Source organism: Eretmochelys imbricata, chromosome 3 (assembly GCF_965152235.1).
Source record: "Eretmochelys imbricata isolate rEreImb1 chromosome 3, rEreImb1.hap1, whole genome shotgun sequence".
In the NCBI taxonomy this organism is placed as follows: Eukaryota; Metazoa; Chordata; order Testudines; family Cheloniidae; genus Eretmochelys; species Eretmochelys imbricata.
In genome coordinates this window covers 37,503,443-37,517,185 of record NC_135574.1, presented here as the reverse complement: position 1 = coordinate 37,517,185, position 13,743 = coordinate 37,503,443, and the positions used below count along the sequence as shown (strand labels likewise).

At 40.0% G+C, this 13,743-nt stretch overlaps 1 protein-coding gene across 1 annotated transcript in view; it reads left to right on the top strand.

Moving 5' to 3' along the window:
• The window catches only part of SNTG2 (syntrophin gamma 2), a 280,115-nt gene that overhangs the window by 243,824 nt on the left and 22,548 nt on the right, over positions 1 to 13,743 (top strand). The window contains exon 15 of the mRNA XM_077811468.1: positions 11,170 to 11,262. Coding sequence (XP_077667594.1) covers positions 11,170 to 11,262 — 93 coding nt within the window. The remainder of the gene's footprint in view (positions 1 to 11,169; positions 11,263 to 13,743) is intronic.

Genomic DNA, 13,743 nt, shown 5'->3' with positions numbered 1-13,743 from the left:
ACGGAGGAAATGCTTCAGAGGTGTAAATTCATTTTGTTTTATGAATTATAATATTGTCCACTTTTTAATGGTTATTCTAAAAAGTACATTTACAAAATATGGTTGGTGTAAAATTCGTATTAGTTTAGAATGATGAATGCAGGTACAATATTTTTATGTTGTATTTTGGCTCATCAAAAGCACTAAAAAGTAAGATTCCTGCTGTTGAATTATACAAAATGAAGCTGTGCCCAGAATGAATAAATATATTACATATGAATCAATGCCACAAAAAATATCAGTGGTAGTCCTCCCCTCTGCCCCGCACACACATGCAAGTATAAGAATTAACCAAACCTGAGCCAGTGTTCATAGAATATCAGGGTTGGAAGGGATCTCAGGAGGTCATCTAGTCCAACCCCCTGCTCAAAGCAGGACCAATCCCCAATTTTTGGCCTAGATCACTAAATGGCCCCCTCAAAGGATTGAACTCACAACCCTGGGTTTAGCAGGCCAATGCTCAAACCACTGAGCTATCCCTGCCCGTGTATTCAGCTGATATGTGGAAATAACATGCTTGATAAGGCATTGGTAACCAGAGCACTAAATAGAGTACTTCAGGTCAACTCTATTAAAATGAATCTATACAATCACACTTTTCTCAATGTATTTTTCATTCTTACATGAGCAGTGTCACTGAATCTCATTTCGTTCATGGGATATTTTATTTTACAAAAGATACGTTAGAGTATGAAATACGGTGAAATCTCTGATGCTGTCTGGAACTGTTCTTAATAAATTACATTTTCTTCTTCAGTCTAAATCCTGCATGCTCAGCTATTATTCTGCATGTTACCTCCAAACTGGCAAACATAATTAGTAAATATAGATTTTAAATAATATTTTGTAAAACATTCTGGATCTGTAGGTGTTGAGCAGAAGGGGAGCTGAGAAAAACTCCTAATCCTAACAAGAAAAGGAGTACTTGTGGCACCTTAGAGACTAACCAATTTATTTGAGCATAAGCTTTCGTGAGCTACAGCTCACTTCATCGGATGCATACTGTGGAACATGTAGAAGATCTTTTTATACACACAAAGCATAAAAAAATACCTCCCCCCACCCCACTCTCCTGCTGGTAATAGCTTATCTAAAGTGATCACTCTCCTTACAATGTGTATGATAATCAAGTTGGGCCATTTCCAGCACAAATCCAGGTTTTCTCTCCCCCCCTCCCTCCCCCCCCCCCCACACAAACCCACTCTCCTGGATTTCCACTCTCCAGGATAGTGGGTTTGTGGGGGGGGAGAGAAAACCTGGATTTGTGCTGGAAATGGTCCAACTTGATTATCATACACATTGTAAGGAGAGTGATCACTTTAGATAAGCTATTACCAGCAGGAGAGTGGGATGGGGGGAGGTATTTTTTCATGCTTTGTGTGTATAAAATGATCTTCTACACTTTCCACAGTATGTATCCGATGAAGTGAGCTGTAGCTCACAAAAGCTTATGCTCAGATAAATTAGTTAGTCTCTAAGGTGCCACAAGTACTCCTTTTCTTTTTGCGAATACAGACTAACACGGCTGTTACTCTGAAACCAATCCTAACAAGCTACATTTTAAACTGTATGCTTTTATCTATTGAAAATTAGTCAGTCATCACTAAGATATTGTTAAACTATTGCAGGAATTAGTACTTACACAATCACTAAAACTTTAGATTGTCAAGGACTGTTTCTAGTTATTTATAATTCCAAAAGAAAAAAAAAAGAAAGTTCTAGGATAGAACTTGTCATACAATTTGTGATCATGTAACCACGTAATCTAAATGTTCATGCCACAGTGGACTAGAGAGGATTCCCAATGCATCTGTCCAGTTCTGGGTCTCCTGAAGTCCAGCTTGCGCTCTTGTCATAAATATAAAGGGAAGGGTAAACCCCTTTAAAATCCCTCCTGGCCAGAGGAAAACTCCTCTCATCTGTAAAGGGTTAAGAAGCTAAAGGTAACCTCGCTGGCACCTGACCAAAATGACCAGTGAGGAGACAAGATACTTTCAAAAGCTGGGAGGAGGGAGAGAAACAAAGGGTCTGTGTGTCTGTCTATATGCTGGTTTTCTGCCGGGGATAGACCAGGAATGGAGTCTTAGAACTTTTAGTAAGTAATCTAGCTAGGTATGTGTTAGATTATGATTTCTTTAAATGGCTGAGAAAAGAATTGTGCTGAATAGAATAACTATTTCTGTCTGTGTATCTTTTTTGTAACTTAAGGTTTTGCCTAGAGGGATTCTCTATGTTTTGAATCTAATTACCCTGTAAGGTATCTACTATCCTGATTTTACAGAGGGGATTTCTTTACTTCTATTTACTCCTATTTCTATTAAAAGTCTTCTTGTAAGAAAACTGAATGCTTTTTCATTGTTCTCAGATCCAAGGGTTTGGGTCTGTGGTCACCTATGCAAATTGGTGAGGCTTTTTATCCAACATTTCCCAGGAAAGGGGGGGGGGTGCAAGTGTTGGGAGGATTGTTCATTGTTCTTAAGATCCAAGGGTCTGGGTCTGTAGTCACCTAGGCAAATGGTGAGGCTTTTTACCAAACCTTGTCCAGGAAGTGGGGTGCAAGGTTTTGTGAAGTATTTGGGGGGAAAGACGTTTCCAAATAGCTCTTCCCCAGTAACCAGTATTTGTTTGGTGGTGGTAGCGGCCAATCCAAGGACAAAGGGTGGAATATTTTATACCTTGGGGAACTTTTTGACCTAAGCTGGTAAAGATAAGCTTAGGAGGTTTTCATGCAGGTCCCCACATCTGTACTCTAGCGTTCAGAGTGGGGGAGGAACCTTGACAGCTCTGCATTGTTGACAGCATCCCAGACTTCCTGAAACAGCATTAATATGAGTTTTGTTAGTTCAGTTCCCTTCCCTTTTATCCTGCTCTCTATACATATTCTCAGTGTGTTTGCCAGCTGGGCTGAGTTTTCTGCAAGTTTCCCTGGAAAAATGTCAAGGGCTCTTTGATCACACTTTCTAATTAAGGCTCAGTTTTGTCCCCCATGATTTTTACATTGAGAAGAGGCAGTCTGGCCGGATGGTATGAAGTGCTGCACTAAGAGTCTGAACCTGCAAGAGAAAAGTATATGTAGAGTCATTAAAATTTAAGGCCAGAAGGGACCACCAGATCATCTAGTCTGACCTCCTATTTATCACAGCCCACCACCACCACCCAGCACAGTAAACCCAACTGAAATTAGACTAAAGTATTACAGCCCACCGGAGACTAGACTATTATGTGCCACAGGCAGAGAATAGGGACTGAGGTGCACCAGTGTCTGGAAGCCCCCGCAGTGGCAGGGAAATGATTAAGTGTGATATACTCAGATAATCCTGACAAGTGACTAGCACCCACATGCTGCAAAGGAAAGTGAAAAAAAACCCAAGGTCAAAGCCAATCTGAGCCAGGGAAAAATTTCTTTCCAATGCCAGATATTGTGATCACTTTAGACCCTGAGCATGTGAGCTAGAACCAGCCAGCCAAGTACCGAAGAGAGAGAATGCTCGGTGCCACCTGAGAGCCTTGGCTTCTAGGGCGCAGTGCCATGCCAGCACAGGTGGGGACTAGCCTGCCTTATCTCCCCATCATCACCAAACGGAATTTTAACGGCCCAGTCGGCGGTGCCGACCAGAATACAATCCTGTCCTGATAGTGCCTAACAGCCCAATAGCACCTTATTTCAATATGACTAGTTTGGAATGTGAGGATGTGACTGTTCGCTTCCTAGCTTATGGCTGCCTCTGCTGCTTAGCCAAAGGCCTTAGCCTAAGAACAGGGCCTCAGACTGTCACAGTAAGAGAAGGCCCTTACACCAACAGACAGTGATCTTGATTCTTCTTTTATACCTCTAGAACTAGCCAAGTGATAAGAATACACCTAAATTCTTAAAGTACAGGCCTTTGCAGACAGGCCTGAATATCTTTATCCTAACAATTTCATTTGGTGACCCCTAGTTCTTGTGTTAAGAGAAATAGTAAACAACACTTCCTTATCTACTTTCTCTACACCAGTCATGATTTTATAGACCACAATCATATCTCCCCTTAGCCATCTCTTTTCCAAGCTGAAAAGTTCCAGTGTTGTTCTCAAGGTTCCTTTCCCACTCTGAACTCTAGGGTACAGATGTGGGGACCTGCATGAAAGACCCCCTAAGCTTATTCTTACCACCTTAGGTTAAAACTTCCCCAAGGTATAAACTTTTACCTTTTGTCCTTGGACCTTTATGCTGCCACCACCAAAGTGTCTAACAAAAATAACAGGGGAAGTGCCCACTTGGAAACATCTCCCCCCCAAAAATATTCCCCCAAGCCCTACACCCTCTTTCCTGGGGAAGTCTTGATAAAAATCCTCACCAATTTGCACAGGTGAACACGGACCCAAACCCTTGGATCTTAAGAACAATGAAAAAGTAATCAGGTTCTTAAAAGAAGAATTTTAATTGAAGAAAAAGTAAAAGAATTACCTCTGTAATATCAGGATTGTAAATACCTTACAGGGTAATCAGATTCAAAACATAGAGAATCCCTCTAGGCAAAACCTTAATTTACAAAAAGACACAAAAACAGGAATATACACCCCATTCAGCACAACTTATTTTATCAGCCATTCAAACAAAACAGAATCTAACGCGTATCTAACTAGATTGCTTACTAACTCTTTACAGGAGTTCTGACCTGCATTCCTGCTCTGGTCCCGGCAAAAACATCACACAGACAGAGAGGACCCTTTGTTCCCCCCCTCCTCCAGGTTTGAAAATATCTTGTCTCCTCATTGGTCATTTTGGTCAGGTGCCAGCGAGGTTATCTTAGCTTCTTAACCCTTTACAGGTGAAAGGGTTTTTCCTCTCGCCAGGAGGGATTTAAAGGTGTTTACCCTTCCCTTTATATTTATGACAGTTGTTAAGCCATTCCATAACCCTAATCATTGTTGTTGTCCTTTTCTGAACCTTTTCCAATTCCAATATCTCTTTTTTGAGATGGGGTGACCACATTTACACACAGTATTCAAGATGTGGGCATACCATGGATTCATATAAAGACAACATGATATTTTTTGTCCTATTAACTGTCCCTTTCTTAATTATTCCCAGCATTTTGTTCACTTTTTTGACTGCCGCTGCACACTGAGTGGATGTTTTCAGAGAACTATCCACAATGACTCCAAGATCTCTTTCTTGTGTGGTAACAGCTAATTTAGACCCCATCATTTTATATGTATATTTGGAATTATGCTTTCCAATGTGCATTACTTTCCATTTATCAACATTAAATTTCATCTGCCATTTAATTTAAATAGCTCTTCACCCTCCCTGGTATTCACCCGATTAATGTATTTATAGAGAGCAATCTTATCCCCTCTAACCCTTCTTTTTGCTTGACTAAACAAGCCACGCTCTTCTGGTCTCCTCTCATAAGATAGGCCCTCCAGTCTTCTGATTATCCTCGTAGCTCTTCTCTGCACCTGTTCCACTTTACATGTAGACCATTTGTTATCCCTCTTCCTCACCCTTATATCATTTCTCTTTCAAAAGTATCTCTAATTTTGGGTATCCTAGCACATGATTTTCCAGAGTACTTTTTATGTTCAAAACACAGCTCCCATTGATTTCTGTGGTAGCTTTGAGTGCTCAGTGGAAGTCAGGTCACAGGGCTTGAAGTCAGTCTTCCAGAAAATGAGGAATGCAAAATTAGTGACCACTTGTGAAATGCTGAATTTAAGCAATTTGACTAGCATCACACAGGAATTCTATGGCAGGGGCAGGGATAGAATCCAGTTCTCTAGGGAAGCATTCAAATGCCCTAACCGTGGGACCATCCTTTCTCTTCCTAAATTCTCCTGCGTCCTTTACTACACATCTTCCAACTTCTGCAACAAATGAGGTAGTGGTTCTACAGGTAACAGCTTCCTTACCAACACAACCTGGATTTATTCCCTGAGCAGGTTAATCCTGTGCACTGAATTTTTGGTCCTGTGGGAAAAAATAGTATGTCATTGTAGTGGCTGCAAGGTGTGGCTGCTTATGGAGCACCACTTCATGATGATGGGTTGCTTTTAGAGGCACCCTGCCCTTACTATCTCCCTCCCACAGGCCCCTAAAGTAGTCCAGAAAGTCTTTCTTGTGGTTTACAGCATAGGCGCCGACTTCCTCTCTGCCCAATGGGTGTTCGACCCCCACCCCCTGCCCCGGTCCTGCCCTCGCCCCACCCCATTTCACCCCTTTCCCCCAAGTCCCTGCCCCTGCCCTGCCCCTTCGCCACCTCCTCCCCTGAGCGTGCCGCTTCGCTACTTCTTCTCCTCCCTCCTGGAAAGTCGTAAACGCCACCAAACAGCTGTTAGGCGGCGGGGTGGTGGGGCAGGAAGCCCCGAGAGGGAGGGGGAGGGTGATGGGGGAGAAGGAGGGGTGAGGAGTGGGGAGCTTGGCTGCCAGTGGGTGCAGAGCACCCGCTAATTTTTCCCCGTGGGTGCTCCAGCCTCGGAGCACCCACGGAGTCAGCGCCTATGGCTTACAGCACCATTTCTGAGGATAGTTTAACACTAAAAATAGTCAGATTCCTTCATCACAGAATAATCAAACATAATGTCCAAAATAATAAACTCTACTTGAAACCATCAATTTCCAGTCCTCTGGCCCTGCTTCCATGCTTTCTCTCTGGCCACAACCCTGCAGTTTCCTGCTTTTTTCCCCCAATATTAAATCACTTGACTCTCTCAGCCCCTCTTGTAGTCAGGGCTGGCTTAGACCCAGGCTCTCCAGCCCACAGGCAAGTCACCCTGATATAGTGAACATGTCATTAAAGACAGCATCATAATGCATATGCACAAGGTGACAGAATTAAGGTTTTGCAGTCAACCTTAATTCTGGCATTTCCTACCATTTGAGTGCTTGATTTTGCAACCTTAATCTTTTAATGTGTTGTATTTGTGAAATATAGACATGAGCCACCTTAACTAGATGTAACTTCAGCATCTTAGTATTTTCATATTAACAGTTATTGAAAATACATGCTGATGTTCTCTAGCTATTGGAAATAACGACTGTAGCTCCTGTTCATTAGCATTTCAGCGGGTACTTCAAACAGACATACAGAAAAGATTTCATGTGTGTTAATTTTAGCAAGAAGTGTGGCATCAACATGAATAAGGATCATAAAAGGCCAGTTTTAGCATAGATTTGTCATCAAGTAGGCATATTTGAAAAGTTGCTTTGAAATGTTTTACAGAATCCTGAGTAAGACCTTGTATCAATTCCACAGAAGGTTTGTGTTGAGGAAAACACAATATTAAAATATTCTGGAGTGTCTGAAATTTGTTTTTAATGAAAAATGTTGAAATAATTTACTTTGGGCCAAGAGAAAAATTGCATTAACTTACACATATATGCCCTGAGTTCCATCTAATAGGCAGGTGTCAGAATCCAGTTCCCAAATTTTATTTCATATAAGCAAGGAAGATATTTTAACTATAACCTATGTGTTACAAGGTGGAGCCTTACTGGAGCACCCTCCTAAAGCAGGCTGGGGCATGACAAACAACTACCTTTGCTTCCCTTTGGAATTCACCCATACAAAGGAATATTGTCTCTCGGTGGCAAATTCAAACTCTTTTATTTATAAAGTGCCATAGTCCACAGATCCCTCATAGTAAAAACAGTTTCTTTCAAATCCCGAAAGTAAAACAAGATTATAACACAGCAGCTCTTCAATCCCTTTTAAATGTGACCATTTCTAGATCACCCACCAGAGTCATTGATCGTTCTGTCCCAGTGCCTTGAGCAAGGTCTCACTCTCCAGGCCATCAAATTGAGAGTTACAAGACCCACTTCTCTCCTTCGAGACTTCTCCCATTGCCCCAAATCAGATGTCCCATTCAGCCAGGCCTCCCTGCCTGTGAGTCCTAACCCTCCTCCTGAGATTCACCATCAGCATTAACCTGCTTCATCCCCTTCTTCATCAGGGCCCCTGCATGAGCTTTCCTTTAACTTGGCAAGGGTTCCCCAGCACTGGCCTGTCCTCACCATTAACCTTTTGCTCTTCCCAGTGGCTCTCTGCACCAGCTGGCTGCTGCTGCTGGTTCTCCTCCTACTTCTCCCCCCTCCCACCCTGGTCTCTCCTTTACCTCCTGAGGCAGCTCTTACCTGACCTTCTCTGTTTCTCTGTCAGTGTTTTCAGGCAGCTCACCAGGGCTCTCTCCCGTCCAAAAGCCAGGTGCCCTCCTTTAAGTCCAATTGGAGTGAGCTGACAAGTCACAGGTGTACTGGTCTCTTTCCCGTTAAAGGTACAGTGACACCTGTGATACTATTCTTTTCTCCTATGTCAACAATCTTAATTAGGAGTTCTCAAACTGTGGTCTGTGGAATACTGCTCAGGACCTGCCAAGAGCTGGCTAGAGACATAGGCCCAGATCCACAGAGGTGTTTAGGCTTCTAATTTCTATTGATTTCAGTAAAAGACATTAAAAGACAACTAAAAGTAGACTAAATGGGTGCCTAATATTAAATTTCCATGTCAGTGATTGCTGTAGTCATCCAGAGGGATGTTGTGCAATCACAAACACAAAGGAAGGTTGTTGTCACAGTCATGACTGGACAGGGATGGTAGTCTGTGCTTTGGTGAATGGGAGAGGAGGTGGTCCTCTGGATGATCTCTATTAATATGTGATCCACATCATGAAAGTGTTTGATAACCTCCAAGCTAAGGCCTTTTAAGATTTTCAGATTCTAAGTCAGTGAGCATTTGCAATATGTCGCCTTTCAGGTTAAACATCAACTTTCTCCCCTAATAGATATAGCTAAACCCAAAGTATTTTTGTTGAAAGATGTTTTCTGGAAAAAGACTGTCATGTCCCTAATGAAGATTGCTCCTGATTAGGTTTATGGTGATGTATTTATCAAACTGAAAAATGTTGTCGTTTTGTTTTGTATTTTAGTTTTCAGGTCATTTGCAAACCAGTTCTGTTAGTTGCATAACTATTCAATATTCACCAGATATTTCAGGCTAATTCTTTGTGAACTGCTCACTTTTAGTATTTACTATCTGTGGCCTTGTGATTGGTTAGGTATCTGCTGTTTTTCCGGCTTCCTGATTTAAAAAAACATGTCCATAAGGATATGCAAATGTTTAAGTTCTTTGCTGAATCAGGCCCTGGATGACAGAATTTTTTCAGCAAAAACAACGAGGAGTCCTTGTGGCACCTTAAAGACTAACACATTTATTTGGGCATATGCTTTTGTGGGCTAAAACCCACTTCATCAGATGCATGGAGTGAAAAATACAGTAAGCAGTATATATATTACAGCACATGAAAAGATGGGAGTTGCCTTGCTAGTGAGGGGTCAGTGCTAACGAGGCCAATTCAATTAAGGTGGAAATGGCCTATTCTCATCAGTTGACAAGAAGGGGTGAATTCAGTAGAATCTTTTCAGTAGAAGAATAATGTAGAACAAATGGTGAATAACAATTCATGACGTTTTATAATAAATATGTGAAATACTGGAGACTCATAAACATATTAATAATTTAATGGCAGTCACTAATATTCTTGCCAATAGTATGATCCACAAACAGCAGCAAATCAAACTGCTTATTCACAAGTCTTTTTTCCCATTACTCAACCAGTTCTAGTGCTGATAGATAAATTACATCAATTCTGCAACCATTAAAAAATGTAGCTATATAAAATGTCAATGTTGTAACTCAGTTGAAGTTCCTTTTATGTTAGACTATCACTAAGTTTGACAAAAATTTGTATTTTGATCATAACAATAAGATTTTTTAAAATATTAGAATGAGAACCTTCAAAAGCAGTAAATGCTAAAGTTCAAGAATGTCAAAATGTCTATTTTTCAACATCTCAAGCTTTACTACTTTTTTAAATAATACCAAAAGGATCAACTTTCTACCTGGAGTTTTATTAATTTATCAATTTCCTACAAACCATTCATTTGTTAGAACCTCTTTTTTGAGATCTGGCATTTCAAAAAGATTATCCAGACATAAAATTTTAAATAAACAAATCTCTAAAGATGAGATGACATTGCTACTTATGAGACATTAATATGAGGACAAGGTATTGTTCCCTTGGGAAAACTCAGGCTTTTAGTAAATCAAGAGGCTATATTAAACATTTTGGAAAGTGTTCTGTAAATCAAGGGTGTGGGGATCGTGAATGAGGCTCAGTAGCTCTATAAGTGAAGTCAGTGGGATTTTTGCTGTTGATGTCAATGTGAAAACCTTCCAGCCCCTTTTTAAATTTATAGCCAGGAGTGCTGAAGACTGCCTGTCTTTACATTCTGAATCTAGTTTACATGAAGACATAAATATATGTTAAATGTGCACACTGTGTATTTTGGTTAGGAACTGCAATACCGATGCTATTAGAGATGTGGATAGAGGTAAATTTAAATGTTAATAGACTTTTAATTGTAAAGCGCTTTCATAAGTTTAACCGCAAGTTAAGTTTAACCTCAAGTTAAACCATAAGTTTAATCTTTTTAACCTAAAAGAGGTCAAAGAATTAACATTCATATTTCAGCGGCTGACAAGAGAGCAGTGCTAGTTAATTGGTTTAATAATGACCACTGGTACTGTGGTGGTACCTTACTGTAGTTTTACAAGGCTTTAAAGAAATCTTGCAAAATCAAACAGACTATTTGCAAAGGTTAAAGTAGACAGAGAGGTGAAGCAGACAGATACTGATCTCATAGTTAGACAGTCGCCAGTGATTTGATTATGTACACAAAGTTTGTTAGAAACCGAGTGAGAACCAATTATTATATAATCGATTTAGCCTTTTGAGTTAGTTCTAAGTAGTCTTCCAAAATCTCTCTCAGAGGATTTTACAAATGGTTCTTTTTAGTTTGGATTGTTTAGTTTTTTATTTTGTAGTGGACAGTTATAAGTCAGATCTGGCCAGGTTCTAAAAAGCTGTTTAAAAAAAACAACAAAAAAAACAGCCTAAGATCTCTGATACTATGTTGTAAATATATATTATTTTTACAGATTTTTTTTTAATCAATAGACTGCTGTAATTCTCTCCTAGTGTAACGGGCTTGGTGCCTTGTCACAAACAGAAAATAAGATGTACTGTTATTGGATAAAAAGAACAATGATAATAAAACTGTATTCTCAACATTAATATTTTTTCCAGTCTAAAACATATATGTGCAGCTGGCAAGGAGTAACTCTGTGTTTCACAGTTGACTTTGCCTTGGGATTCACCTGTTTTGACAGTAAAACAAAGGTAAGAGGAAAAGGAGCTAAAAACATAATCTGTTTTATTCTGCTGTTAATGAGCTTGGTTTTAATAATATTTTACAGTTACCTAGCACTTTTGATCCCAAAGCACATTACAAAGTCTGTTGATATGGTCCCACACTGAAACGCACCCAGCTGTGAATTGGAAAGGGATAGCCCGCCTGTGCCATAGCATGGAAGGGGGCATTTTGGCCAAGGACACCAAGACAAATGGTTATTTTTACAAGAAACAAACAAAAGAAAAGTCATTGGATATTTAACCCAGACCTCAGTTTCTAAGGTTTCATCCCAAAAAAACCACAAGATGGACAGCGGTTTACTGATCTCGAGAAAATGAAGTGGTGTGTGATTTGAACCTGTGTGTTTAGGAGAACAATAAACCACTCCTTACCATAAGACAATTAAAAGATTGAATTGGGCTTAGCCCTGTGTGGAATTTCAAGAAGGAAGGAGAGGATGCAAGAAACCTTCCTTTTCCTTCTAGCCTTGCAAGACCCAGTAAAGGTTGGTCCTTGTGCTCTACTGATGCTGGTGTTAAATTTCCTAAAGTGAATGGAGAAGGGAAATGGCAGTGGCAGGCCCCTGTCTACTGAAGCTGCAGTAGTGGAGAAGGAGCCATTTTCTACATCTGCAGAGGATGCAAAGCCAGCAAAATGTTCTGCAATTCAAGTAAAATTTAATGTGAATCTTATTGCATTTTGTGAGCAAACCCCTGAGCTTAGATAAATTGGTGTAAGTCCTTTCACTTGAACAGAACTATGCTGATTTACACTAGCTGACGATCTGTGTTTTTAGCAACACAGTAACTCTGGCAATAAATAAATCAATCACTTTTTAACCTTAACACTGGGGGATTACTCTTAGAACAGAGCTATATTTTTTTTAACAGTGTGAAGGAAGTTGATTGAACCGTTTTGGATTTTAGAGAAAAGCAAAAATATGCCCTTCTTTGAAATGTGGACCAAAGTATTTGTTTTTTAGAATATGTATCAGTAATTTGAAAGTGGCTTTGTTTAAAGATTTCATGACTAGGATCTGCTCTCATCGGTGCTGATGTAAATCTGGACTAATGCCATAGCATGTGCAGTATTATTTACTAGGGTATAAAATTTCAAGAACTGTACATTCACATTCTTCTTTCTTTCTTGCAAGAGTGTTGGTATTAATTACATTGCATTTGGCCTTCACAAATACATTCTACATACCTTTTTTTATTTCAGCAGTTTTAAGTTGGCTGTGGCTTTTCTGTACACTTCTTACACTTCTGTACACTTCTGTGGCTTTTCTTATGCTAAATTGTTGTCATAGTGCTGTTAGGTACTTTCAAACAGATTCTGCATTCCGCTCCACGGTTGGCTGCATTTCAGTGAGAAACAAAATGATTCCTGTAAATGTAAAGTTTGGAGAACATTTTGCGATCCTTTGGATGAATAATACCAAATAAACAAAATAAATATTTATAGTCTTTTAAAAAGTAATAACCTTAGCCTTTGCTTTTCTGTCCTATATTCTGAAGCGGAACACTAGTGTGAAATGAAAACTAAATGCCTCCCTGAAGAACTCTACCTAGCACATTACAAACAGCAACAAGTCACTTGGGGAAATGGTGACACCTGGCTATATTTTCCTGTTTAGTTTCAATGAGTTTTGGGATGATGGTCTCCTACTTCCACTAACTAAGAGGACAGGGAGCCTTTTTAAAAATTAAAAAAGCAACAACATCTAAAATAACGGTTTATACAGTCAATGGAGAAGTGTCCACAAATTTCAGGCAAGACTTTTAAAAATAGATTAATTTAGAATAGAGAGCTGCAGGTTTGATACAGAAAAATGGCTAACCTAATGTAGAATCATAGAAGAATAGGGTTGGAAGAGATCTCAGGAGATCATCTAATCTAACCTCGTGCTCAAAGCAGGACCAACACCAACTAAATCATCCCTGCCAGGGCTTTGTCAAGCCGGGCCTTAATAACCTCTAAGGATGGAGACTCCATCACCTCTCTACGTAACGCATTCCAGTGCTTCACCACCATCTTAGTGAAATAGTGTTTCCTAATATCCAACCTAGATCTCCCATACTGCAACTTGAGACCATTGCTCCTTGTACTGTCATCTACCACCACTGAGAACAGTCGAGCTCCATCCTCTTTGGACCTCCCCTTTTAGGTAGTTGAAGGCTTCTATCAAATCCCCCCTCACTCTTCTCTTCTGCAGACTAAATTATCAAATTATCCCATCTGTTTTCAGGAGCAAAAAAGGGAACATTACCTTAATCAGTGTTTAATGGCAGATCAGAGTACCTGATCAATACTTCCAGCCCTGACTAATTAAATTTATTAGGGGGAAAATGCTGCAGAAAAATGCTGAACCTCAACAGTAATCTCACATCGACACATTAACAGAAAGTACAAGACTCTTATGAGAGTAAGGGAAACTAGAGGGCCTTGCTGGGAGCATCTTGCTATGT